The sequence below is a fragment of the Meriones unguiculatus genome, chromosome 9, assembly GCF_030254825.1.
Source record: "Meriones unguiculatus strain TT.TT164.6M chromosome 9, Bangor_MerUng_6.1, whole genome shotgun sequence".
Lineage (NCBI taxonomy): Eukaryota > Metazoa > Chordata > Mammalia > Rodentia > Muridae > Meriones > Meriones unguiculatus.
The window spans coordinates 20,338,262-20,363,255 of record NC_083357.1 but is presented as its reverse complement, the minus strand read 5'-3'; the positions used below and the strand labels follow the sequence as shown (position 1 = coordinate 20,363,255).

The window sequence follows — 24,994 nt, the reverse complement described above, 5'->3', positions numbered from 1 at the left end:
AGTCCTGATATATGCCCCACTGTGGGGTTTCCTCCCAACAGGAAGATCTAGTCTATGGTGTTTTTGGCATCCACAGTTCCATCTGGGATGGCCAGTAGAGCATGCAGGCAGTTTGACTCTGCCTTGCTATTGACTGGACTTCTGCAGGAACCTTGCTGGCTTGGGGGTGGGAGGGTTGGAGTTGTGGTTCCCTGAGTTAGGACCTGCTGTTTCCCACACTGTGGATTTTCCTCCTGACAGAGGAAGACAGTCTCTGGTGTCCTGGGGCACACAATTCTGTCTGGGTAGGTGAGTCAGGTACACAGCATGTCTCTGGGCTGGCAACTGAGTGTCTGCAGGACCCTGGTACCTCTTGCAGGGGTTGTCTGCATGTCCTGGGGTTGGTTCCCAATCACTTTCTTCACCGTGGGGTTTTCTCCAGACTGGAAATCCCGGTCTCAGGTGTTGTGGGGCCCACATTCAGTCTAGGGTGGTGATCAGAGCATGCAGGTGTGTGGCTCTGGGCTGGCAACCAAGTGCCAGCTGGGACTAACTGCACTTCCAGGAGTTTAGCTGGGTGACCTGAACCCAACTGATTCCCACAACATGGGCTTTCCTCTCACCTGGGACGCACAATCATTGGTGTTTTAGGGCCAAGAGTTCTGTGTGTTGGTCACTCTCTGTCCCTGCTGTGCTGGTGGTCAGGAACAGTGTCCTCCAGGCGTTGCCATCTTAGATGCGCATTATGTATATTTTAATAATTCTCATTAAAATCTTTGCCAATATTAATTTTACTGTGTTTATTAAAATATTTTAAGCTAATTTCCTACTGCTCTACATGTATTCTTTCCTCCTATTCTTGTAACTAAATAATGAAAATACTTTTATAATAATGGGCTAATCAATCCTAAGAATGAATGTGTAGAAAGGAAATTTGCATATGTCAGGTTCTTTGTCATGGTTACCAAACAATTTAGTAAATAATTAAGCTTTTAAAGCTCAAGATTTATTCATCTAGTGGTATGGATTAGAATCATGGTCAACCTTGCAACACTGAGTTACATACTCAACCTCAATAAAATACTTTTTAGTATGATTAATACTACATAGTTTCTGTATTCATGTTTTTTATATTCGTATACATGTTTACTGAAGGAAATCTACTGTTGGTACAGTAATAGAGTCCCTGTCTTGGAGCTTATCATACAGCTTGCCAACAGGAACAAGATGGCTGAGGAGGAGAAGGGAAAATGGACAAATAGAAATTGAAAATTTGTTTGTATGACTTGCTTTATAACAATGTCCTTGGATATGCTATTAGTTCCTTGTTTCACTGATGTGAAAAAATAACTGACAAGAGAAACTTCATGTGAGGACAGTTAATTCTGATTGACAGTTTGAAGGGAGCTAATGCATCATGGCCAAGAGAAGGTTGTGTGAAAAGCATGCTCAGCTTGTTTTTGACTTTTAATATATCTAGAACCTCACCCATATAATGGAGCCAACCATCGCTACAGCGCTACACTATTTTAGAAGTTTTTCCACCTCAGTTGATCTAATCAGGGCTTATCCCACAGGCATCTGACCAGGTTTATCTTTTGGTGATTCTAGATCATGTCAAGTGGGCAGACAATATAAACCATCTCACAGGGTAAGCACTGCAACCTCATGAATGCAGTCACTCATTCTCAAGAGAAGATAGTGAGTTTCTCCTAAGAACACAAATACTTGTTTAAGTGTTGCTTACAAGTTGTCACGATTTCACTCTTCAAAGTGAGTTAGAAGAGGACAAACCATAATCTACCAGTGCAATTTGTATCTGTTTAAATTATCTTATCAGAACCTTCTCTAAGTCTCAATGTCTTTGTGTCTTTTTACAATTTAAAAAAAAATGTTCATCAACAATCCAAGTGACAAATGGATTTCTCTGTTTTCTTTTTATTCTTAGACTAGATTTTTCTTCTAGTCTTTAATCTCTAGATGTTAGAATAATGTATTGCTTTTTAACAATTTTATTTGACGGTACTCATTTATTTTTATCTATTCCTTATGTTTCTTTTTATACAATAACAATTATATGTATAGTCTACTTTGTATTCTGTCTCTCTAAATTTACCCTGATTCCTTGAACATATTTTATTTAATGCAATTTTTAAACTTGCATATGTGTTTTACATAAATTAGAAATATCTATATAATCATTCTCCTGTCAGAAATTTATTTTCTCTGCCTGGTAGAGTCTTTTAGAGGCCCTGTATGGTAGGCTCCTGCCTGTTTCTTGTTTTCTCCTACTTCCAAAGTCTATCCCATTTGTCTTTCTAAGTGAGGCTTGATCATCTTACCCCGGATCCTGCTTCTTGTTTAGCTTCTTTAGGTGTACAGGTTTTAGTATGTTTATCCTATCTTTTAGGTCTAGTATCCAAGTATAAGTGAGTACATACCGTGTGTCTCTTTCTGCTTCTAGGATACCTCACTCAGGATGATCTTTTCTAGATCCCACTATTTGCCTGCAGCTTTCATGATTTCCTTGTTTTTAATGGCTGAGTAGTATTCCATTGTGTATATGTACCACAATTTTTGTATCCATTTAGGGACATCTGGGTTGTTTCCAGGTTCTGGCTATTACAAGTATCAAAGCAGATGCTGAGAGTCATACCCAAACCTTGGGCAGAGTGCAGGGAATCTTATGAAAGAAGGTAGTTAGTAAGACCTGGAGAGAACAGGAGCTCTACAAGGACCAAATATATCTGGGCACAGGAGTCTTTTCTGAAAAGGATTCTCTAACCAGGGACCATGCATGGATCTAACCTAGAATCCCTGCTCAGACATAGCCCATGGCAGCTTAGTATCCAAGTGGGGTACCCCAGTAAGGTGAACAGGGACTGACTCTGATATGAACTCAGTGGCTTTCCCTTTGACCCCCTCCCTTGAGGGAGGAGCAGCCTTGCTAGGCCACAGAGGAGGCCATTGCAGCCAGTCCTGATGAGACCTGATAAGCTAGGGTCAGAGGAAAGGAAGAAGGACCTCCTATCAGTTGACTTAGAGAAGGGCAGAGAGGAGATGAGGGAGAGAAGGTAGAATAGGGAGGTCATGAGGGAGGCGGCTACAGTTGGGATACAAGTAAATAAACTGTAATTAATATAAAAAACAAAAAATAAAAACTTTTATTTTCTTTTTTTAACTAATTAGTAAAAATGATCTACTTTAAATTGAGTTCATGTTTCTAATGAAAATACTTAATTCCTGTATGAAATCGCATTGAATTTTAAATTGTTGCAAATTATTTATGCTTATTTAGCAATGTGTAACTTTATGATTCTGAATTATTTTTAGATATTTCATATATTTCAGAGAGTTAAATTATATTTATGTGATTTTTATATTATAATTTTCCTGCTGTTTTTGTTTTTGAGAATATTTTTTCTCCCAAAGTGATTCTTAAGTATTTTGCAATTTGCTCCTTTTTTGTTTTGTTTTTACCAAAATATCGAGGAATACACAGGTCAAAATTATCCACTGGAAGAAGCTCCAGGTGTTTTGAAGGAAGGGTTCTATGATACCACTGTCACGTCCAGACAGCCTCTTGTTGAATAAAAGCTCGCAGAAGTATGTCCTTGGGGAGAATGTGATTTTAACTCCTAACTGGCAACTACTGCTATCTCTTCATGGGCTAAATACTATATGACTGTGCTATTCAGGTCTCCTTCATGTTTATGGTATAACCTAACCATGGTGCCTATGCCCTTTGTCTTGTTTTTCTGAAGGGAAACTGATTGCAATTTTATGATTTCTGAGTATCACTGTAATTTAACTTTTTACTTCTTGAAGGACTCCTGTTCTAAAAGTCTTCTATCCTCATTTGTCACCTTGGTAGAATTTATTGACTTGTCTCATGCTGTAAACTAAACATTCACTTTGGTTTATGTAAAGTATATTAATCTCAAACCATGTGTTTTATCCTTTCTCATTTACATTTGCAATGAACCAACTGAACGAAGAAATTACATAAATGAAACACTCAGAATTCTAATTTCTGTTCTGTTTTCACTGCATCACTACAACCATGATCATGCCTTCTATTTCTAACTGGTGTGCATGTATACAGTGTTCCCTTGGAATAACCTCTTATAAATGTCTATCTTTGTTAAGGGGTTCATGATCTCCAGTATTTCAAGAGGCACACGTGAGAACACAGACAATGAAAAAATCTTCTATGGTATGTGTAGGACACCTCTTATTTCAAATTTGAACTGAGGGGTTTGTGGTTGGGGTCATGATCTCCAGTACTTCAACAAATACATGTGAGAACACAGAGAATAAAATATCTTATAGGTATGTGTAGGACATCCCAATTTCCAATATTTATTGCTGCTATTCACATATAATAATTAAGATACAATATGTCATGCACACTCTTTTTTTCTGAAGCTTTATTTTAAATTAAATTTTTATTTTTTTTAAAAACAAATTTTTATTTTTTATATTAATTCAGGTTTATTCACTTTGTATTCCAGCGGTAGCCACCAATTTTTTAGTTTTTATATTAATTACAGTCTTGATGATCAGGACTCATGTCAGTTACAAAGTTTGTATCTCAGTTGCTTTAAATATTGAACCACCTTTTCAGGCCATTGTGCACTTTCTTACAATTGGAATCTACTTCCAACTTCATGATGTGTGATGCTTAATTTTGATTGTTAATGGTATTTTATCTGGAGCCATCTATGATACAGGACTCTAAGCACAACTCTGCAGGATTATTTCAATTACATTACCTTCTTTCCATGCTTCTGAGCAATTATCTAGATTAAGTTATCACAGTGAGAAAACTATAACAACTATTATTGGACTGTGAAATTACAAGCATGATTTCTGGAATGCATAAACAGGAAAAAGCTCAGTGAGTATGAGCCGTCATTTTCCTCTGCTTTTTAACTTAGTCAGCCACTTCACTTGCTGTGACATCCTGACATCAGACCTGCCCTATAGCAATGGCATGAGCCCACAAACACTGAGCCAAATGTATTTCTAACGCAAATAGTATTATAAAGCAACTTTTCAAACCAAGATGAAAATAACTTAAAAACAAAAATGTTGCTCTAATGCCCAGAATGAGTCAGGTTTTGTGGAAAACTGGTAGTTGATTCTTTGACTTTGGGACACTTTGGTGGCTAGAGTCTGAAAGAATTCGGTCAGAGAAATCCCCTGTCTTCATTTATTAAGCAGAACTTACTATACCATTCTGATTGGAGTTTGGAATAATAATAAATTGTTTCTTGTGGATCTATCACATGAACGCCACTTCCTGAGTAACTGAGATGGAGGAGAAGACTGCCAAATGGCATTTTCCAAATCTAACATTTATTACCACAATAAAAGTACTGAATACACAGCATAAATGAAATGGAAGTGAAACATTGTAAACAATAATAAAGTGAAATAGAGAACATTACGAATGTATTACAGTGAAGGATAAGAGGAAGGGAAGGATGTAGACAAATGAAATTGTGGGGATTCCAAGTATTTAGTTTGGTAAGAAACTGAAGGGAAGTAAGGTTGCTTGGACAATCCAAAAGTTTCTTCAGTTATCATCCTCCACAGGATGATCAATTGTACTGGAGAAGAAAGTTGTTCCAATATCCACTGTCAAATAAAACAAACAAATATCATGATTCAAAACATTCTCAGAAGACAGATTCCCCTCGATTCAGATGAAATGAGTCTTTCAGTCTATTTACACAACTCCACACAGAAAATTTCTTGTGTTTACAACATATCTGATTTTGCGAGGTGCTAATTGATGATTCAGGTATGTTTTAGCCTATTTATCATTCTTCACATATTTGTTGTAGTGGATCCTGTGAATCCAATAGTTACATAATGCTGAGCATTTGATAAGATTTATCTCTCATAAGAAATCAAAATAACGTTAGTGGTTTTGCAAGACGATTGCACAGTTTGGTGACAGTGGCACAAGGCTTTATCTCCCATAATGTTTGAGGGGCTTTTGAATCAAATCATTGTCTCTAGTGCTCTTTCCAAAAGTAATAATTTCAGTATCCAAGATATCCTACACTGACTCAGGGACCAGGAGAAGGAAAGGTGAGAAACACAGCAGGAATATTCTGGGATCCTTTCAGGGGCTAAATTAGGACGGTATCTGTCATACATATATGCATGCATATATGTGAGTATAAACATGCATGTGGATAAATGTGCTTAACAGTATATGTATGTATGTATGCTTATATTTATATTTTAAAATTACACTGTTGTTTAAAGAGACTTCTCATGCTCTAATATCATGATGTGTGACAATACTGCTGTGATGCTATTTACAGTTTTGTGAAATCAAGAGAGGATGTTGTCTTTCCATTCATCTGATTACTTCTTTAAAGCTTCCTGTTACCTGTAGGAATGTCCTCCTTAGAAGGAACAGATGTAAGCTTTAATTCTTCAGTATTATCATTAGGAAAGTCATACTCACTTTGGTTATCCGCATCAGCCTTATCAGGAGACTTATCACCAGAGGAGTTCTTGATGTCCTCCACACTCCTTTGGACATCTTTATACAATTTACTAGTATCCTCTTTAAAAATCTTGGGGAAATAATCAATTAGAAGTTTTATAAGGGAAACCTGTAAATCAACAGTGTAGAAACAAGATCCTTTCATTTCACATTGCTTACAAATTTGATATTAGATTCTTGAAATGACAAAAAAAAAATAGTAGTTACTATACACAGCTATGAACCCATGAAATGAGTAAGAATAGTATGGGCACCTATTTAATATTTTCTCAGTAAAATAACGAAATTTTTAGTATCCTCACAGCAATGACTGTTTCTGTTTAACTTTTGTGTTTCTTCCCATGGTGCACCTAATTTTATATTTGACCAGTCTTTTGAAAATTTATTCATTTATTACTATTTATTCATATTTTTCCCTACTGCAGCCCACTCCCTGGTCTCCTCTTAGAACTACACACCCTCCCTCTTCTCCTTCTGTGCCCCTTCCCTAGTTCCCTGACAGGGGAGAACCCCCTCCAAGCTCAGCAGTTAAAGTCTGGGCTCACAACCAAAAAATTTGACCAGTCTTAAACAGGGTAGCAAAGAAATAATTTTCAGGAATATCATACTTAGATGATTTTCTTATTTCCTACACAAATAGTTCAGAATAGTGATCCTTCTTGGCTTTCATATCTGACCACATACAGGAATATATTTGAATAGAACTGTTTAGAAAAGAGAATCATTAATAATAGTTAAGAGTGAAAAATATATCTCATTGTTCTTTTTGTACTGAACATGAATTTTAATAAAACTTGGATTTTAGGTTGCCAGTAGCTTGATAGATGAATAGAGCCAAGTAGAGTCCTGGATGCGAAAGTTATTCTCTGTGCTGTACTACTCCACTGTACCATGATTTCTGTCCTGTGCAGCTGATTCCTGAAAGGTACTAGTTAAATATACCCCTTGCTTTCTTCTTATTTCTTTTCTTTCTTGGTAAACAAATGACTTTATTGATGCTTTGTGAATTTTCCATCATGTACCCCAAACCCGCAAATTTCCCATTGCTTCCATTACTGCTCTCCACCCTTTAAATCCCACAAAAAGAAATAATAAAAAAATATATGTATCTGTATATAAATCACTAAATTATTCCATGTAAGCTGTGTTGTGCCACTGTGTGTCAAACTAATATCCTTTTGCTCAAACAGCTCAATTTGCAAATATTCACTAAAATGAGGCAATGCTCTGGGTCAGGGCCTATGGTTTTGTGCTACAACATCAATAATAGATCCTCTCAGAGACTCTCTCAGATATTCCGGATATTCTCCTGTTGCCCCTGACCATGGATTTCCAGCAGCTTTGGGTGTTCAGGACCAGCCTCTTCACACGTTCCAAAAGTTCATAGATGGAGATGTTGGACTGGGCCAGCTCAAAGTCTTGGATCTCGTTAGTAACATAGCTTGCCAACTCTCCTTGCAAACCATGCCACCAGGGCCAGCTCTCCTGCACCTTCTTAACAAGAAGGCACACCCATACTTTCTTAAAACATTTTGTCTCTCATTTTGACACAAAACACGAAAAGGATCTTATCAGTCTGCATCTGCACATTAGGGCATTACACTTTGAAATTTTATTCAGTTTTAAAATTTAGTCTTAATCCTACTGAACTTTGTACCCTTTCTGTTTTCAAATCTATCATATCCAACTTCTTAGTGACTGCTCTGCTCAGGAGACATATGCGCTAATCATTAAATCTATAAGGCTTTTTTCCTGGGAATTATGCTTTAAGAAGGAAGCCCCACTGTGAGGCAAATGGTATGCAGTTCTGGCATTAGAGCGAATGCAGGAGTCCTATCTTTCTCTCTGCCTTTCTCTCAGTCAGCTTTCTTCTTAACAGGTGAGCATATATTTTCTTCTCAGGAATTTTCTCCCACCACATGAAATATTCCTCTCAGGCTTGTAATAAAAAATAACCTTATCAATAAAAATTTGAGACAATCAGTAAAGTAATTTAAAGTAAATTCCTTGATGAAACAAGCTTAAGGTAAACTATTATGTGAAGTGATGTGTCAGAAGTTATGTTCATTGGCAGCTATCTCAAAAGACTCAGCATCTGTAATTTCACAAGTATCTGTAATTCAGTTTTATGAGAGCCAATGCCATCCTCTTGTTTCCAAGGGCACCACAATGCAAGCAGTGCACAACTTCCATGCAGACCACATAAAAAAGAAAAAAAAAAACATTTCATTCCTGCTTTACATAAATTAAAATAAATATTTTGGTTCCAGAATTATGGCTCACTATTAAGTGCACTATTTGCTATTTGAGAGCATCAGGTTGGGTTCTCAGCACCTCACGGTTGTTTAGAGTATTATGTAATTCTAATTCCATGGATTTCAAAGGTTTCTTTGGGCATTCAGGGCACTAAGAAAAGTTGATACATGCAAAATCACATGAAAGCAGAAGGTTAGCACACAGGGTATTTTACTAAAATAAATGTTTCCTTTTTATAAGTGTAGTTCTACAGGTCTGTTGTTGTAGAAATGAAAAGCTGCCTAACATATCAGCTGCATTGTTTCTTCTGTGCTCTATTCAAACACAAAGGGGGACTAAGTGCAGTGAAGCTGGGGACAAGTGCAACTCCCAGGGATGAGAAAACTACTTTGGAAATTTATGTCCAATTCTATTCATCAGTGTTTATCCATGATGGTCCACAGTCCTCAGTTTTAGTGTGATGAGCCTCCTCATCTCTTTCTATCATCCTCAGTGTCTGTGCTTCAAGTTGATTTGGTTTTCAAAGCCAGTTAAATAAGGATGATTCACAACTTGTAACCACTTTAACAAGGTCCCTTCCCAACCTCCCCGAAATAGATCAATACCTCTTCAACTCCAAAAGAATGCAATCCTAGGGTGTTCTTTAACAGCAATGACTTTTCCAACTCCTAGATCACAAGAAGGACTTTGTTCACAAAGGCAGAAACCAAGAGATCCACTTACCCTTTTTGAGAAATCTGTTTCTGATATTGAGTAGTCAGCAGTATCCTTCCATAGAAGACTATCAGCAATGCGAAATGATAAAATATGAGCGTTCACAAACCAAATGGAAGAATGACTTTTAATCTCGTGTAACAAATGCATCAAGTGCCTCAAAAGAATCAGATTTGGTCGTGGCATCTTCAATAAAAGTCTAAATATAGAAAAATAAGGATTTTATGCTTGTTTGACTTTACAGGGAAAGTTACTTATCAATCTCTAAATTCAGTGAAAATGCAGGGTAAATGTTTCATAGACCAGATCATATGATAATCAAAAATCAAAAATTAAAAAGAGGCTAAAATATTGTCTAGAATAGTTTCTTCCAAACAAGTCTCTGTAAAGAATCATAGGAAATAAAAAAAAAAATAGGTAATAATATCTGTGCACCACCTGTTTGACTATTGCCCATGAGCCCCGAGGATGGTGTCAGAAACCCTGGAAATGGAACCTGGGTTGTTGCAAGCCATCGTGTGGGTTCTGACAATGGAAATATCCAGAGTTATTAAGCACTGTGATATCTGTATAAGCACCATGAGGACACATTTAATTTATAATTTAATGTAAACTCAAGTAACACTTTTAGGCATTTTTGATCTGATGACTAGGATGAGCTGAAAACACACTAATGAAACATAGCAATGCAGTATGAAAGATGATGCTTTAGATAAAACAGACATGCTGGTGTTCTGGATTGTCATGGAGCTGAAAAGTCCTCCGTTACCTGAGAAATCGTTCTATAGAGTATTGTACAGGAAAATGTTTCCATGAAGTCTAAGCTGACCTTGATCTAGACTACTCTATATTGCTATAGTTGAGAAAGTTGAACTCACTAGTAGCTTTATGTACCAAGCAGTGTCATCTATTTAGTGTGTGAAGTATCTTTAACTCTTCCATGGTAATACTATTTGGACAGAAATAACACACAGGTATTGCATACACATACTTCTTTTAATTTCTCTCACACAGGAACTGAAACCCACATTTTAGGCTGGACTGAACTCAGCTATGTAACCACGGCTATCCTGCAATCCATAACAATTAAAATGTGGCAGCCTCCCAAGTGGTGGGATTATAAGCACGAGGCAATGCTGTTGCCTGAGCAATGCATCTGTTCATGAAGTGACTACACATGTGCAAGCAAAAGAACCCTCTTGGCATGGGTCGTCATTTCAAGTGGGTAATCTCTTAAAAACAAGCTAATAATACCTTCAAGAAATGTATTGCTCCTAGCTTTGTGTTGTTTTCTGAGTGTTTAATGCAACTTTACCTTTGAATTGTAGAAATCTTTTGATCCAAATCACCTTCATCAAGAACATTAAGCCAGTCTTCATATAATTCACAACAAAGGAGGCTTCCTTGTAACTTTCCGATGAAATCCTTATTTATTTATTATTTTTTTTTTATTTTTTAGGAAATAAACAAGAATTTTAAAGTCAATGTATACTGGAGAAATGATAGATAAGATTCTTATTGAAAAATAGCAGTTTAGACCAGCGATTCTCTACCTGTGGGTTGTGAAGCTTTGAGGGTCACATACCAGATAGCCTGTATATCTGATGTTTACATTACAATCCACGACAATAGCAAATTTACAGTGATGAAGCAGCAGTAAATTAATTTTGTGGTTGGGGGTTCACAACGTGAGTAACATTATTATTTTATTTTATTATTTTTATTTTTAATTCTTTACTAATTACACTTTATTCACTTTGTATCCCCCCTGTGATTCTCTCCCTCCTCTTGTCCCAATCCCTCCCTTCACCCTCTGCATGCGTGCTCCTCCCAAAGTCCACTGATAGGGGAGGTCTTCTTTTCCTTCCTTCTGATCCTGGTCAATTAGGTCTCATCAGGAGTGGCTACATTGTCTTCTTCTGTGACCAGGTAATGTTGCTTCCCCCTCAGGGAGAGGTAATTAAACAGCAGGCTAATCAGCTCATGTCAGATGCAGTCCCTGTTACTATTACAATGGAACCCACATCTACACAATGGAATATTACTTAACAATAAAAAACAAGGAAATCATGAATTTGCAGGGAAATGGTGGGAACTGGAAAAGATCATCCTGAGTGAGCTATTCCAGAAGCATAAAATGAACATGGTATAGACCTATAATATAAGATAAGCCTACTAAAATCTGCACACCTAAAGAAACAAATCAAGAGAGAGGACTCTTACTAAAATGCTCAATTCCTATCCAGAAAGACAAAGAGTGTGGACATCAGAAGAAGGAGAAACGAGGGAACAAGTCAGGGCCTGACACAGAGGACCTCTGAAAGGCTCTGCCCTGCAGACTATCAATGCAGATGGTGAGACTTATGGGCAACCTTTGGGCAGAGTGCAGGGAATCTTAGGAAAGAAGTGGGAAACAGTAAGATCTGGAGAGGACAGGAACTCCACAAGGAGAGCAACAGAAACAAAAAAATCTGTGCACAGGTGTCTTTCCTGAGACTGATACTCCAAACCAAGGATTAGGCATGGAGATGACCCAAGACCCCTGCACAGACATAGCCCATGGCAGTGAGTAACATTATTAAAGGGCCACAGGATTAGGAAGGCTGAGAACCCAGGTTTAGAGTCTACTCTCTTAAGAGCATCCCACCCTGTCACCTACCCAGACTCTTGGCTCAACTGTAAATCCCAGGAGGAGGAGCTTGTGTTTTCTCAAGCTAAGGTTGGAATCACAGATGCACAGTTCTGGAATAGGTAGCAATGAAATAAACCTATTGTATGTTCAAAGTCTTCTTCCTCGGAATAAGCAAGCATCCCAAATAGGCAGAGCAAGAGAATGTCTTGTCCTGATTCAATAACTTGATGAATCAGTGCTTATACTTCATAGAATGAAGGTTCTAATGTGCTTACAGGCACACTTGGAGTAGGGAAGAACATTCTTCTTTCTTGAGCTTCCTGTGTCTCATGAGACAAGCTTTCACACTTTCACATCCATTCCCTTAAATGTATAAAGATTCAAATCTTTAAATAAAGAGTGACTAACAGCTTGTTTGATGGGCAGAAATGTCTCTTTCTTTAATTCCTTCTAACTCTGGTGCTGGGTCACACATACACTGCAGTTTTAAAAGCCTAGGTATATTGAAATGTGTGAGGCCTAGGCAAGTATTGGTGGTATACAGTTAGAAACTCAGAACTCATAATGATGCAGTTGGGCCTTAGGTTAGAGATTAGAGTGAGTGTCAAACACAGACAAGACTCAAAGTAGATGAATAAATAAACAGATAAGTAAACAAACAAGCAAACAGTAAATAGATAAAAAATAAAGAAAGAAAACAACAAAAATTGGAGAAATCCCTAATTACTGGGGTAAGAAAAAGAAGTATCAAATTACCTTACATAGCTTAAAACTAGCATATCTTCTCTTCTTACTAAACAGCCCAAAACTGTTCAGGACTAACTAGTTCAGTAAATCCACAACCAACTTTCATGTTCATAATTCAGTAAAGGTTGATTCATTTTAAAGATTTCTGAGCTGTGAAGGATCAGCCATATTTTGAGGTTCCAAGGATAGAGAAATGAGAACAATAGGAAAAGTCCAGGTGTTCCTGTACCTTTAAAGTACCCTGAATGAACAGCCCTGACTTGTGATCACTGATCTTCACTTTCTTTCCCAGGATGTGGTCCCAGCTTTCTGGCAATGAGAGCAAACCATACTTGCTAAGCTCCAGAACAAGGAGGGATCCAGTGGTACCTTTGTCTGATGTTACTAATCCTGCCTGCTCTCAGAGCAGTACCTTCTCTCTTTATGTCTGAGGCTACAGCTCCAGAGTAAGCTGAGTGGTGAATTCAGAGCATGGCCCAATTAAAATCAAGCAATGGTGTTTCTCTAGAGCCACTGGTTGCTCCAGTGTAAGTTCAGTGTGTGAAAGAGTATTTTAAGTAGGTTAAGAAAATTATTGATTATCTGACAAGGGTTAAGGATCTAGCAAATATAAAAGTACTTGATAAATTTTTTGGTAGAGAAGGAGAACAATTTCATGTATGTACTGGACGGGGGCATTATCCACCTCTCTGTGAACTTGTTACAAGTCAGTGATGGACTAGCCATTTTGAACTGTTTTTATTTATGAAGGATATATTTTTGGTATGTATGATTTAAGACTTGAATTTTGTCAATCTCACTTTTACCACTATTATTACTTGTTTTGTTATGACTTCAAATATTGTGTTCAGAGGTGAAATCAGCAGGGTGTTTTGCAATGCAAAACCAAAGCACATCTGACCTATGAGCAAGTTAACTTCCTACAGAAGGTTTTCAATGGTATGTTTGTGATGAATCCCTTAGCTTGTCAGACCTTTATCTACCGTCCTCTTGTCCTCAGATCATCAGTTTCCACAGCTGAAACTGATTTCTAATCTATCATCAGAAATTTGTCTCAAGGAAAGAAAGTATTTAGGCATGTCTAGAGGGATGCTAAGTATGAAGGAGGCTAAAAACATTACCTTTAAGACCGCTCCTATGACATTCACAGATTCCTGATTTAAATTTACAGCCTGTTGAGTGTCAATCCTTTCACGTAGGTCCCAGAATGCTTTGGTCCCCAAATACCGGAATAAACGGTATTCATCTAGTCCCTTTTCATGAATAATTGAAATCATCTCCTGTATGAGATAAACACATGCTTCTATGATTACACATCTAATAGTTTGAAGAACAAATGTGTCTCTTACTGTGAACTAGAGCAATGGCAATTATAGGTCAGTAACTACAACCGGGAGGAATGAAGAAGATATTGTATTTTGTAATATTTCTTAACTTCTGAATACATTTTCTCTCCTAATCCTTTTATATCAATTTTAAACATTGGGGTTTGTTGGAATCAGATCCTCCTTGGCATTGAATCGCAATTAGGTTCCCTAAATAACTTTGGTGATGGGTCCTCCTTTACTTTTTCCCTCTTCTATAGGAATATTCTTCCCAAGCATGCCATTCTCAGTTACTACTGGAATATTTCCCTTTCAGCATGCAAATGTGTCCTGCCTGTGCTGCTTTCTGTTGGAAATCTAAATATCTCTCTTGTCAGGAAGGATTTTTGCCTTTCAGGAAAGTTTCTTTCATAAAGACTTTCATTTCTTTTTCCTGGGACTTTTTAGTTTCAGCTATCAATATAGAAAGATGTCCCAGTCAAGAACTCAAGGAGATTTCGATTCCTCTTCCATGGTTTCACTATGTAACATTGACTACCATACACATCTTTACTCAATATTTTCATGGTTGGGTTATGATTATAGTTATGGTTAGCAGAAGAGTTTGCTGTAAAATACTCAAGGTATGTGCAATAATTATCATGTGTCTGACTTAATCCTATTGACATGCTGCCATATAGCTTTAAAATGCTTGCTGCACAGTAAATACATTCATTCTCTATGGCAATTTAATAACTTCTTTAAAATAGATCAAGCCATATTAGATGACTTTGAAATATATTTTTCTAGGATGAAAGGATTAATATAAAGCAAAGAAAAATGTTTACACCTAATTCCTTGATAAAGTAAAACAAAGCACTCTAGATATATTAAATTATAAGACCGAATGATCTCAGAGGCAACACTATTACAGGAGACTCCAGAATAATATGGAGGTTAAAAGAAGCTGGAAGATTTGACAGTTTGGGACTCAGAGGAGACTCCCATCCATAGAATTATTTCCTCCAACTAAATGGGGGGTTTGGATTCCTGTGGAAATCAGGGGGAACCTTGGGAATGTTATACATTTGTTTTCAATTTTTTTGAATTACACGACTCCAATTTCACTGGGATTTATTTCTTGGAGGCACTATTTTAAAAGGATCTCACCCTCATGGATAGGTTATGTTTGTAAGATAATGAATTGAGAGAACAGGCTCCCCAGCAAGTATGTTGGACAGGACAGCTACGGAGACCAAAACTTAACTTACAAGTATAACAGCGGGCAGGTTTCCATTGTTACATATACTTTTGAGAGATCTTCCAAATAGGTGTCCTGGTGGAGACACAAATGGCCCTGGTGGAGAGGGCGAAAACACCATAGTATCTTCCTCTGGGGGAGTGATGTTCAGAGATTCTTCCTTCGTTTCTGGTCTTGATGTTGGTGTCCTACCCTCAGATGTCACAGAATCTAAGAAAAATGGGCAATCATTGTACATCGCAATTGAACTCACTTAAGCTTGAATGCTCTTTTCTTTTCATAGCATGTATAACTTGTGCCTCACCACAAAAACACAGAAAATAATCAATATTTTAACATGTATTAAAAAGAGATTGCATCATGAGGCACTCGATAGCTAGTTGCATATGGCTCATCCTTTTAGGTTTAATCTGTAAATGCTACTTTTTGCTTTGAATGCAATGCATAAATGCATTAGAATCAAGCTGTGATGTTGTGAAGAACCTGGAGGCCAAGGAAGTTTGGAGGATTCACGGCCACATAGGAGGCTGTGGAAGAGTAAGAATAGACTTCACCCTGAAATGGATCCCAGGGCTCAAGAGGGAACCCCCTCTGGAAGAAGATTAGTCCAGCCCAGAGCTGGAGAGTGACAGTATCTCAGTATGTGCTCTGGAAACCAGAACTTTGCTGGGGAATACAATGCAATCTGTATTAGACCCCTAACACCAAGGACTTCCTTCTGCCACCCTTCCCACCTCCAGATGGTGACTTTGGGGCTGCTTCCATGTGAGGTTGAGGAGAAGGACTGATGGACCCTGGTGGACCTGCAGGACTGTTCTTATCTTGAGATAGATGATACTTCTGAGGTTGCCCTTTCTTGGACCGAGGTGGCTTTGGTGGAGAAAGAGGCTCTGGTTGTGGGGGATCTCCTGGACCTTCCATCAGAGGAAGATCAGGCAGATATGAAAGCCCTGGGATAGGGACAAAAGGGAACACCCTCAGGAATATAGAGACCCACCTTACTAGAGATCTGTTGTGCTTTACTGATGACCAGATTTATTTTTAAACCAGAAAATGTTTTAAATGTGTAATTCCGTATTATAATGTTGGTAGTAACATTTTGATTATTCCTTGTCTCTATTTTAGTATTGTCACCATTTGTGAAGAAACATTAAAACAAATGGTGAAAAAAAAAATTAACAATAATGGAACTTCTATACTTACCTAGAATCTCCTTATTTTCAAGAGAAGCCCTTGTACTTCCAGGCACTGTGTCACTTTCTGTGGGGCATGTCATCCCACTGTGGGAGCGGTTTTCTTGCTCTATTTCTTTTTGCAGGACACTTGAAGTTTTATTACCGTAAGAATTAAAAAACGATGTTTCATAGAATATGATGTCTTCTCCAAATATATATGGTGAATTTTTAATAAGGAAAGATACTAAAGAAACCTGTGACAAAAACATGGCAAAAAAGAGGGTCTTGAAATCACATTTGATATATAAGTCTTGTAGGCTAAAAATATGCAGTCCAAAATTCTGAGAAAGAGTCAGCTGTTATAAGATAAAGGGGGGATTGTCTGTCAAAAATTTGAAAGTTGATTTTTGAGATCAGATTTTAAAATATGATCATCACAGTGCAAGACTACATAACAGGATGGTTTCCAGTTTTCCCATTGTGATGGCTAGTATCTACTGTCAATATGAGTAATTTTAATTCCACTTGTCACCCGCATGGTTGAGCATGCTGGAAAAGGATGCTCATAGAAACATACAGCTCAGAAGGGAATGTAGCACTTCTGAACGCAGACACCATCCTATTGAAAGATCCTGTTCGGGGATTTAAAGGAAGACAGAGGCAAAATAAAACTAAGCAACAGCCTTTATGAGTCTCTGATCGCTCAGTGCAGACTCAATGGTCAAAGCCTCATCCACAGGCCCGTTGTATTGAGAGGCATTTGAAACAAGGCCTTTTTGGAGAGAACTGGATAATCAGGCTCCTGTAATGCCAGTTCTTAGGTACCCTATCTTTTTCTCCTGTCCTTTCATTTTGCACACTATGAGGAAAATAATTTCTGAGTTATGCTTTCCTCTAATGTACTACTTACAGGTCCAAAAGCAATAATAACTCAGAAACTCAAATACTGGTAATCAAAATAACCACTTGATGAATATATATATATATATATATATATATATATATATATATATATATCCTATAAATTTAGTGATTAAATAATAGTATATGAAATGTATGTACCATAAAAACGTGTTCACCAGAAATTCTCTATTCTAAATCAACCATATTTAGCAACTTACTAATGACACGCTCTTAGCATAATAACAACCATATCTGTTAAAAGGAACCCATATTGCCTGTTTTATGAGGAAACCAGCTCAGAATCAAATAGAATTCACTCATTCTTCTGTAAAGATATGATGATTCAGTTTTGATTGCTGGACCCAGCACCCACGAGTTTGCATCATTTTACAACATTTGCTCTCTGTGGGTTAGCTTAAGTATAGGATATTTTTATTGCCATTTAATGTCATTTAATTGACAAATGACAGAATGAGTTCAAACAGCCACTTTCAGTCTAATTACTTAAAAGAAACCAATGATTCTTCTTCCCCAGAGGAAAATAATTCAAGGGTACATTTATTTAAAACAAAACCAAACCAAAACAGACTTCCAGGATAACCCTCTGTTCCTTTCTCTTTGTAGACGTGTTAATCTTATAGCTAAATATATGCATCATTACCTTTCTGGCAAATTTCTCCCCGAATCCTGAACCAGGGCTCCAGAGCAGAATTGGGGCTAGGCATAAAGCTAACCGGTCACTGCACATCATATTCTTTTCTGAATTTTTAGAAATTGTGTGAAGTATTCTGAAGAGATGTATGATGAGAAGGGCATTCACAGGTGGCACTTTTTCTAGAAGACTGAACCCAATGACAAGTTACTTTCAACAAGTAAATTTTACTCATTGATTTGCAAAAATAAAGAATGGGCACAAGGTAATTCTATCTTATTAATGGTTTTATGAGAATAAAATGAAAGTAGGAATGTTCTTGGAATAATTCTCCAAATTTAAACGTCTACATTAGAAAAATGCAAATGGATCGATATTTATCACCCTGCAAAAAAAAAAAAAAAAAAGTCCAAGTGCATACAAGACTTAAATATGAACACTCAACCTGTTAGCAGAAAAAGTGGGGAGGAGCCTTGAACTCATTGACACAGGAGGCAACTTCCTGAACAGAACACCAACAAAACAGGCTCTAAGATCAACATTCAATAAATGGGGCTTCATGAAACTGAAAAGCTCTGTAAAGCAAAGGACACTATCATCAGAACAAAATGACATCCTACAGACTAGGAAAGGATCTTCACCAACCCTATACCTGATAGAGGGCTAATTACCAGAATATATAAAAAACCTCAAGAAGTTAAAAAGCAACAAATCAAGTAATTCAATTAAAAAAGGGAGTAGAGTGCTAAACAGAGAATTCTCAATAGAGGAATATTGAACAGCAGGGAAACCCTTAAAGAAATGTTCAATATCTTTAGTCATTGGGGAAATGCAAATCAAAAGGACCCTAAGATTTCACCTTATACACATTAGGATAGGCAAGAATAAAAATCACATGACAATACATGCTGGAGAGGATGTGGAGAAAGGGGAAACCCTCTTCCATTACTGGTGGAAATTTAAACTTGTACAACCATTTTGGAAATCAATCTGGTGATTTCTGAGAATATTAGGAATAGTGCTAACTAAATATCCAGCTATACCACTCCTAGACATATACCCAAAATATGCTCAAGTATACAACAAGGACTTTTGCTCAACCATGTTTTTATCAGCTTTATTCATAATAGCCAGAACCTGGAAATAACCAAGATGTCCCTCAATTGAGACATGGATACAGAAATTGTGGTAATTTACACAATGCAATAGTACTCAACAAAAATATAAGGAAATCATCAAATTTTCAGGCAAATAGTGGTAACTAGAAAAGATCATCCCAAGTGAGGTATCCCAGAAGAATAAAGGCACACATGGTATATACTCACATATAAGTCGATATTAGAGGTATAATATGGGATACACATACTAAAATGATGAAAGAAGAGGGAGATAGAAAGACCTGGATGGGACTGGACCTCTACAAGGAGAGCAACAGAAACAAAAAAGCTGGATGGATACAGGGGTCTTTTTCTAAGATTGATTTTCCAACCAAGGTCCATTCAAGGAGCTAAACTTGAACTGTTGCACAGATTTTCCCATGGCAGCTCAGTCTCCAAATGGGCTTCCTAGTAACAGGGGCTGTCTCTGACATGAACTCAATGTCTTGCTCTTTGATCATCTTCTCATGAAGCAGGGCAGTCTTATTGGGCCACAGAGGAAAACAATGCAGACAGTCCTGATGAGATCTGATAGGCTAAGGTCAGGCAGAAGGGTAGGAGGACCTTCCCAATCAATGGACTGAGGAAGGGATAATGGAGAAGAAGAGAAAGTATGCACAGCATATTTAGGGGAGTAGGGAGGGGCCTACAACTGGGATACAAAGTGAATAAATTGTACTATACAAATAAAGCAAACTAAAACATCAGTCCTCCATTAACAGCAGGGAAAAAGCTTCCTGCCTGGGCCACAAGTTTATCTAAGAATATCTTTGCACCCAGACAGCCTTTCCAAAGAAGTTGCTATTCACTCTTGCTTCCTCTCTTGGAATGTTTGACAGTGCAGTGTGGCCCCAAGTTTAAGCATGGATTTTGAAAACACTACCTTAAGATTATAAATCTGTCTCCCTGCTTACAACCATGCTCTGAAGTGTTATTCCTTTTGCAAATAAAGATTTTGGAAACACACAAACAATAAAAAAGATAAATTTAACTTCTGTATGAATCCTGAGATTATGATCATGGGACACTGTGACTCACCATATGACTCTTCTTAACATTTCTTTCTGGTGTGTGAACAATTGTCAATTTTAGTGTCAGTAATTAATTTTACTATGCAATTTTCTGATATGTACTCTAATGTGTCTAAGCAAATATTATGTCTGCTTTTGTTGATGTTGTTTAAGAAATTAGCACGGCATTACCTTTTTGCAGCAGCCAATTGCTCCTGTTCTGTGAGGCAGTCTAGCACACTCAGCCACTCCTCATAGAGTTCAGCTGTCATCAGACTATTTTCAAGGTTTTGTAAGAACTCCTTATATACATAGAAAGGAAATATTTTGTGAAAAAGATATTAATCAAAGAAATTACATAAACTACTTTAAAGTATAAGTTGAGTCAAAACTTTTGTCATAGCTCTCAACCTGTGCCCAAGGTAGAACCTTCATTGACATGGAAGTCCGCTAAGTTTGGCCCATCAAAACTAGAAATGTAAAAGCAGATCTTTCAGTAGTGCTGCTACTGCAGAGAGATATTCCCTTGGCTCAAAGGGCCTCTATTGGACAGCTGAGCCAACTAGCACACACTGAAGGGACCAATATCCCAGCTCAACTCTTATTTTTAAATGACATCAAGAGACACATTATGGTAAACTCTGCAGGTCAAAGGTTTTTGCTTTTAACCTTAATGGTTTCTCATCAAGAGATCTAACTGCATGTGTCCCCGTACTTTAAAGCCAAGGCTGAGTAAGCCTGGACTTACTTGTGTAATTTATACTTTGAGAGGAAATGTTTCTAGTGACATCCTGTAAGTGATGGAGGAAATGGAATGTGTATTTTTATTTTTGTTTGTAATGACTGTAAATAAAAATCAGAAACCTGGGAATGTGACACTTTGTGATCCATAGTGGAATGAGCGTGTGAACTCAGAGCTCAGGACAGGAAAACAGCAATCTAAAGTTAGAGCTCAACGCTGGAGATACAGCAACAATCTGGATAATTCTTTGTTAGAGAAAACTCAGTGGAACCTTCCTGCTGAGTCATTCAAAAACAGGGAGAAGAATTCAAATCACCTTGATAGTTTCCAGACACATGCCTTTTGTATAGGTCTCACAGATTTAACTTTCAGGAAAAGCACCCCTCTATTCTTATGATTTCAGTTCAGAAATTTCTAGAGTAGCCCAATATTTTTAGAGCATGGTTTGAAGTACTTGGGATAGACCAGTGAAGAAACTCTCAGTTACCATCTCCTTATATCATAAATATATAATAGATGCTTCAAACCTTCTTTGGCAATCTGCATTGTTCAACATGGCTAGTTCTATGTGGTGCTGACACCATATTTATTAATAGGGTAAGGTAACTTTCTGAGAATGTGACAAGGTATTATGAGGAAAAATTTAGAAAGTGTAGTGTTTGTTAATATATGCTATTGCTATATTATCAAATCACTCAGTGTGTACCACATATAGGCAATACCTGAGTCCTTTATATACCTATAAGATAGATGACTTGATCTGCTGTAAAGTATTTCTGAAATATTGCCATTTATCATGTAACCATATCATAATGGAGGTCATGGAAATACTGAGTAACAGAAACGGTTACTTTCAGAGATATATGGATTTAGAGAGATGGCTCAGCAGTTAAGAGCACTGGCTGCTCTTCTAGAGGACCCATGTTCAATTAGCAAAACCCACATGGCAACTCCTAACTGTATGAGACTCCTGTTCCAGGGATCTGACACCTTCCCATATGCAGGCAAATGTTATTGCACACAAAATATAAAAAATAATTAAATATTAACATAATTAAAACCTCTTAACATACATGAGTATGAATTATTACTCTATTGTAATGTTTTCTCTTCAAGGTATTTATACAATTATTTTTATTATTCCATAACTCTTTTTAAGCATAAATCAATTTAATTTTCAGAAATCAAAATTCAAATAAGTCTTTCTCAATGAGATTATAAAGCAGACCTATCCAAAATGACTACATGCAGAAAACGTTTCTCATGTGGAATGATAAATAACTAAACTACATAGCACAACATTGAAGGGCACACAGATCGAGTCATCCTTTCAGACAAACACCAAAGTAAACGTGTTTGAAGATGGTAAGGGTTAAGGCCAGTAAATGAATAGAGTACTTCATAAGCCCTCTGGTTTGTTTTGATTATAGAATAATTGAAAGAATAATTCTTGCTTATTGTTTAAAAATCTATGTATTATAAACTTGGGTAGGCAGAGTTTTAATTCAGGAGGAAAGAGAAACAAATACAGAAGGAAAGAAAGGGAACAGCAAAAGTCACTCAGGTTGTTTGAAAAATCTATAAAAAAAATCACAGTATTGTTTTATTTAGCAAACTTGCACATAACTCACATAAGTTTCTTTGTATTAAGTATACATAAAAATTAAAATTAAGGATAACAATGCTCCAAACAATGGACGAAGACTAATAAACCCAGAACCAGGCTTGAAAAATCACATTCGACATGGTTCAGAGTCTAAGAGATTCTTCTAAGTATACATGCTATTGTTCCTACCCTTGGGTAGATCACAGAAGTTGACAATAAGTCTCCATTGCTGAACACACCATGAACTTCAGACTTAGGGGATGAAATATTTAAGCTGGGGCTGACATGTAAAGCTCCTTCTTGAGGACTAGGTTTAACAGTATTCAAAGGTGTTATGCAAGCTACAGTAGGGCCTCGGGGCCAGGAACAAGTAATCCTACACAACTGCACCTATGAACCACAACAATGACAAGTGTGTTAAGTAATTGTGTAGTTTCTCAGCTTCAGAAAACCATGCCCGGTACTGGAAACCTTGCAACTAAGGTCATGCCTATTAGAGGAGAAGGACTTGTCTTAAAGGCATTCTAAATATTTAAGCTAATACTCTCAGATAATGTAGCTCTTACCCCCTTCATCAAAGGTTCTCTTTGCAATGGAATGAGATTATTACAGAAAACTATAGCTGTTCAAAATACAGAGATCTAATGTTCCCGTGGTTCACAGCCCAGTGGACACATATGCGAGGTAACTCTTGAACAGTGGGCTCAAGGAACTTCAGTTAAAAGACTCAGAAAGACTCTAAAGCAGAGAATCAGATAATCTGTCTTAAATCTGGGTCTCCTAAAAATGAGGGGCAGGCTTCAGTCATGATAGTCCAACAATATGGTTGCTTTAACAATACCTGACGAAAAACATCATCCAAGTTAGTTGTATGAGGAAATGTCATGAAGCCAAACTCTAGACAAAGAACTATATGCACATAAATACTACTGTGTGTGAGAAAATTAGTCTTTCCCCAAGATAAATCCATAATTGGTAATCTAATACCGAACGGTTAGCTCAGAAATAGTACATATACCACCAACCATAAGGGGACTCATCAGGATGTTTGAACATATTATGGATTTATATGTATTTATATAATAACAAAGAAAATGGGCCATGTATTTGACAGGAAGTCTGAGGGTGTTGGAAAAGAATCTTAGAACAAAGAAATGGAAGAAATGAAATGTTGTAATTGAATTTTAATTTTAAAAATAAAATACAAATATCATTTTATGGAGCTGAAGGGATATGTCAGTGATTAAGAACACTTATTTCCCTGTCATGAAGATTTGTATTTGAGTACAGGTGTGTGTGTGTGTGTGTGTGTGTGTGTGTGTGTGTGTGAAAGAGAGAGAGAGAGATCCTGAGATCTTAAAGGGATTTGTCATGAAGATATATGTGAAGGAGACACATGCTGTATATTGAGAAAAAAAACTTGCCTCTCAGAAATAAACTAGTGACACTAATTGAAGAACACTGGTGCCAAAGGCATGCGACTAGGCATGCATACCAGGTGACACATGTGTATATGAAATGACCCCCGCCACACACACACACTATTATTATTTTGAAATAATATGTGTCTCATGGTCCTCATTTGTCCCATGAGGAGGATGGAATATTCTTCATTACATTACAGTTTATGATGGCTGCTTTATGCTGGATTCCTTATTCCTTCTGTTGTGAAAATCAGAGGAACCTTTGAGGTTACCACATTTCTACCAGTGGTATCTACTGTCTGTCGGGAAATGCATTATGAAGAAACTACTGACATAGCCCTAGAGGAATCTGAGGGTAGATGACACAAGTAATCACCCTACCTTTAGGACTGCAGCAACGACATGAACATCTTCCATGTATAAATTTACATACTGCCCATGGTCAAGTTTTTCCTTCAAAATTTGGCCTGAAGTGACATTAGCTGGTAACATAAAAATACCCTCAGTGTTCGGCCCTTTGTTCTTCATGACTGACAGCATGTCCTGAGAGGAAGAAAGGGAAGTACCTGTCATTTCATCGACAGCACAGGGCACTCTTTGCTTCTTATGAACCAGACCAACCCTGCTCACTGGTGCAATGCAAAAGCTGGCATGAAGAGGACCCTGAACTGCTTGGGTGCCTCCATCTCTTGTTATTCTTATACCACCTTAATGAGAACTCTGAAGCCCCAGGCAACATTCTCTTATCAGGCTGTCCACCATTGTAAAGAGATTAAACCCAACTTTCCCAATACCTGTTTCAGGTGAATAGCCCTCTTTTTCCTCCCTATTCTGAAGCCAACCCTTAGAATCACAATAGTTTCTCAACTTGAGGACAGAATTGAAGGCTAGGGAGGGGGTATT

At 37.3% G+C, this 24,994-nt stretch overlaps 2 protein-coding genes across 2 annotated transcripts; both read right to left on the bottom strand.

Annotated features, from left to right (window-relative positions):
* Positions 1-5,455: 5,455 nt before the first annotated feature.
* Positions 5,456-9,671, bottom strand: LOC132656579 (rho GTPase-activating protein 20-like). The gene is made up of 3 exons (XM_060391712.1): positions 9,488-9,671; positions 6,467-6,617; positions 5,456-5,622 (listed from the first exon to the last, which is right to left on the bottom strand). The coding sequence occupies exons 1-3, from the start codon at positions 9,662-9,664 to the stop codon at positions 5,561-5,563; spliced, it is 390 nt and encodes a 129-aa protein (XP_060247695.1). The 5' UTR covers positions 9,665-9,671; the 3' UTR covers positions 5,456-5,560.
* A 1,118-nt stretch (positions 9,672-10,789) lies between these two features.
* LOC132656559 (rho GTPase-activating protein 20-like) lies at positions 10,790-24,664 on the bottom strand. The gene is made up of 7 exons (XM_060391695.1): positions 24,473-24,664; positions 20,512-20,621; positions 18,162-18,342; positions 16,626-16,851; positions 15,433-15,632; positions 13,979-14,137; positions 10,790-10,903 (listed from the first exon to the last, which is right to left on the bottom strand). Exons 1-7 carry the CDS (start codon positions 24,662-24,664, stop codon positions 10,790-10,792), a joined length of 1,182 nt encoding a protein of 393 aa, XP_060247678.1.
* Positions 24,665-24,994: the final 330 nt, after the last annotated feature.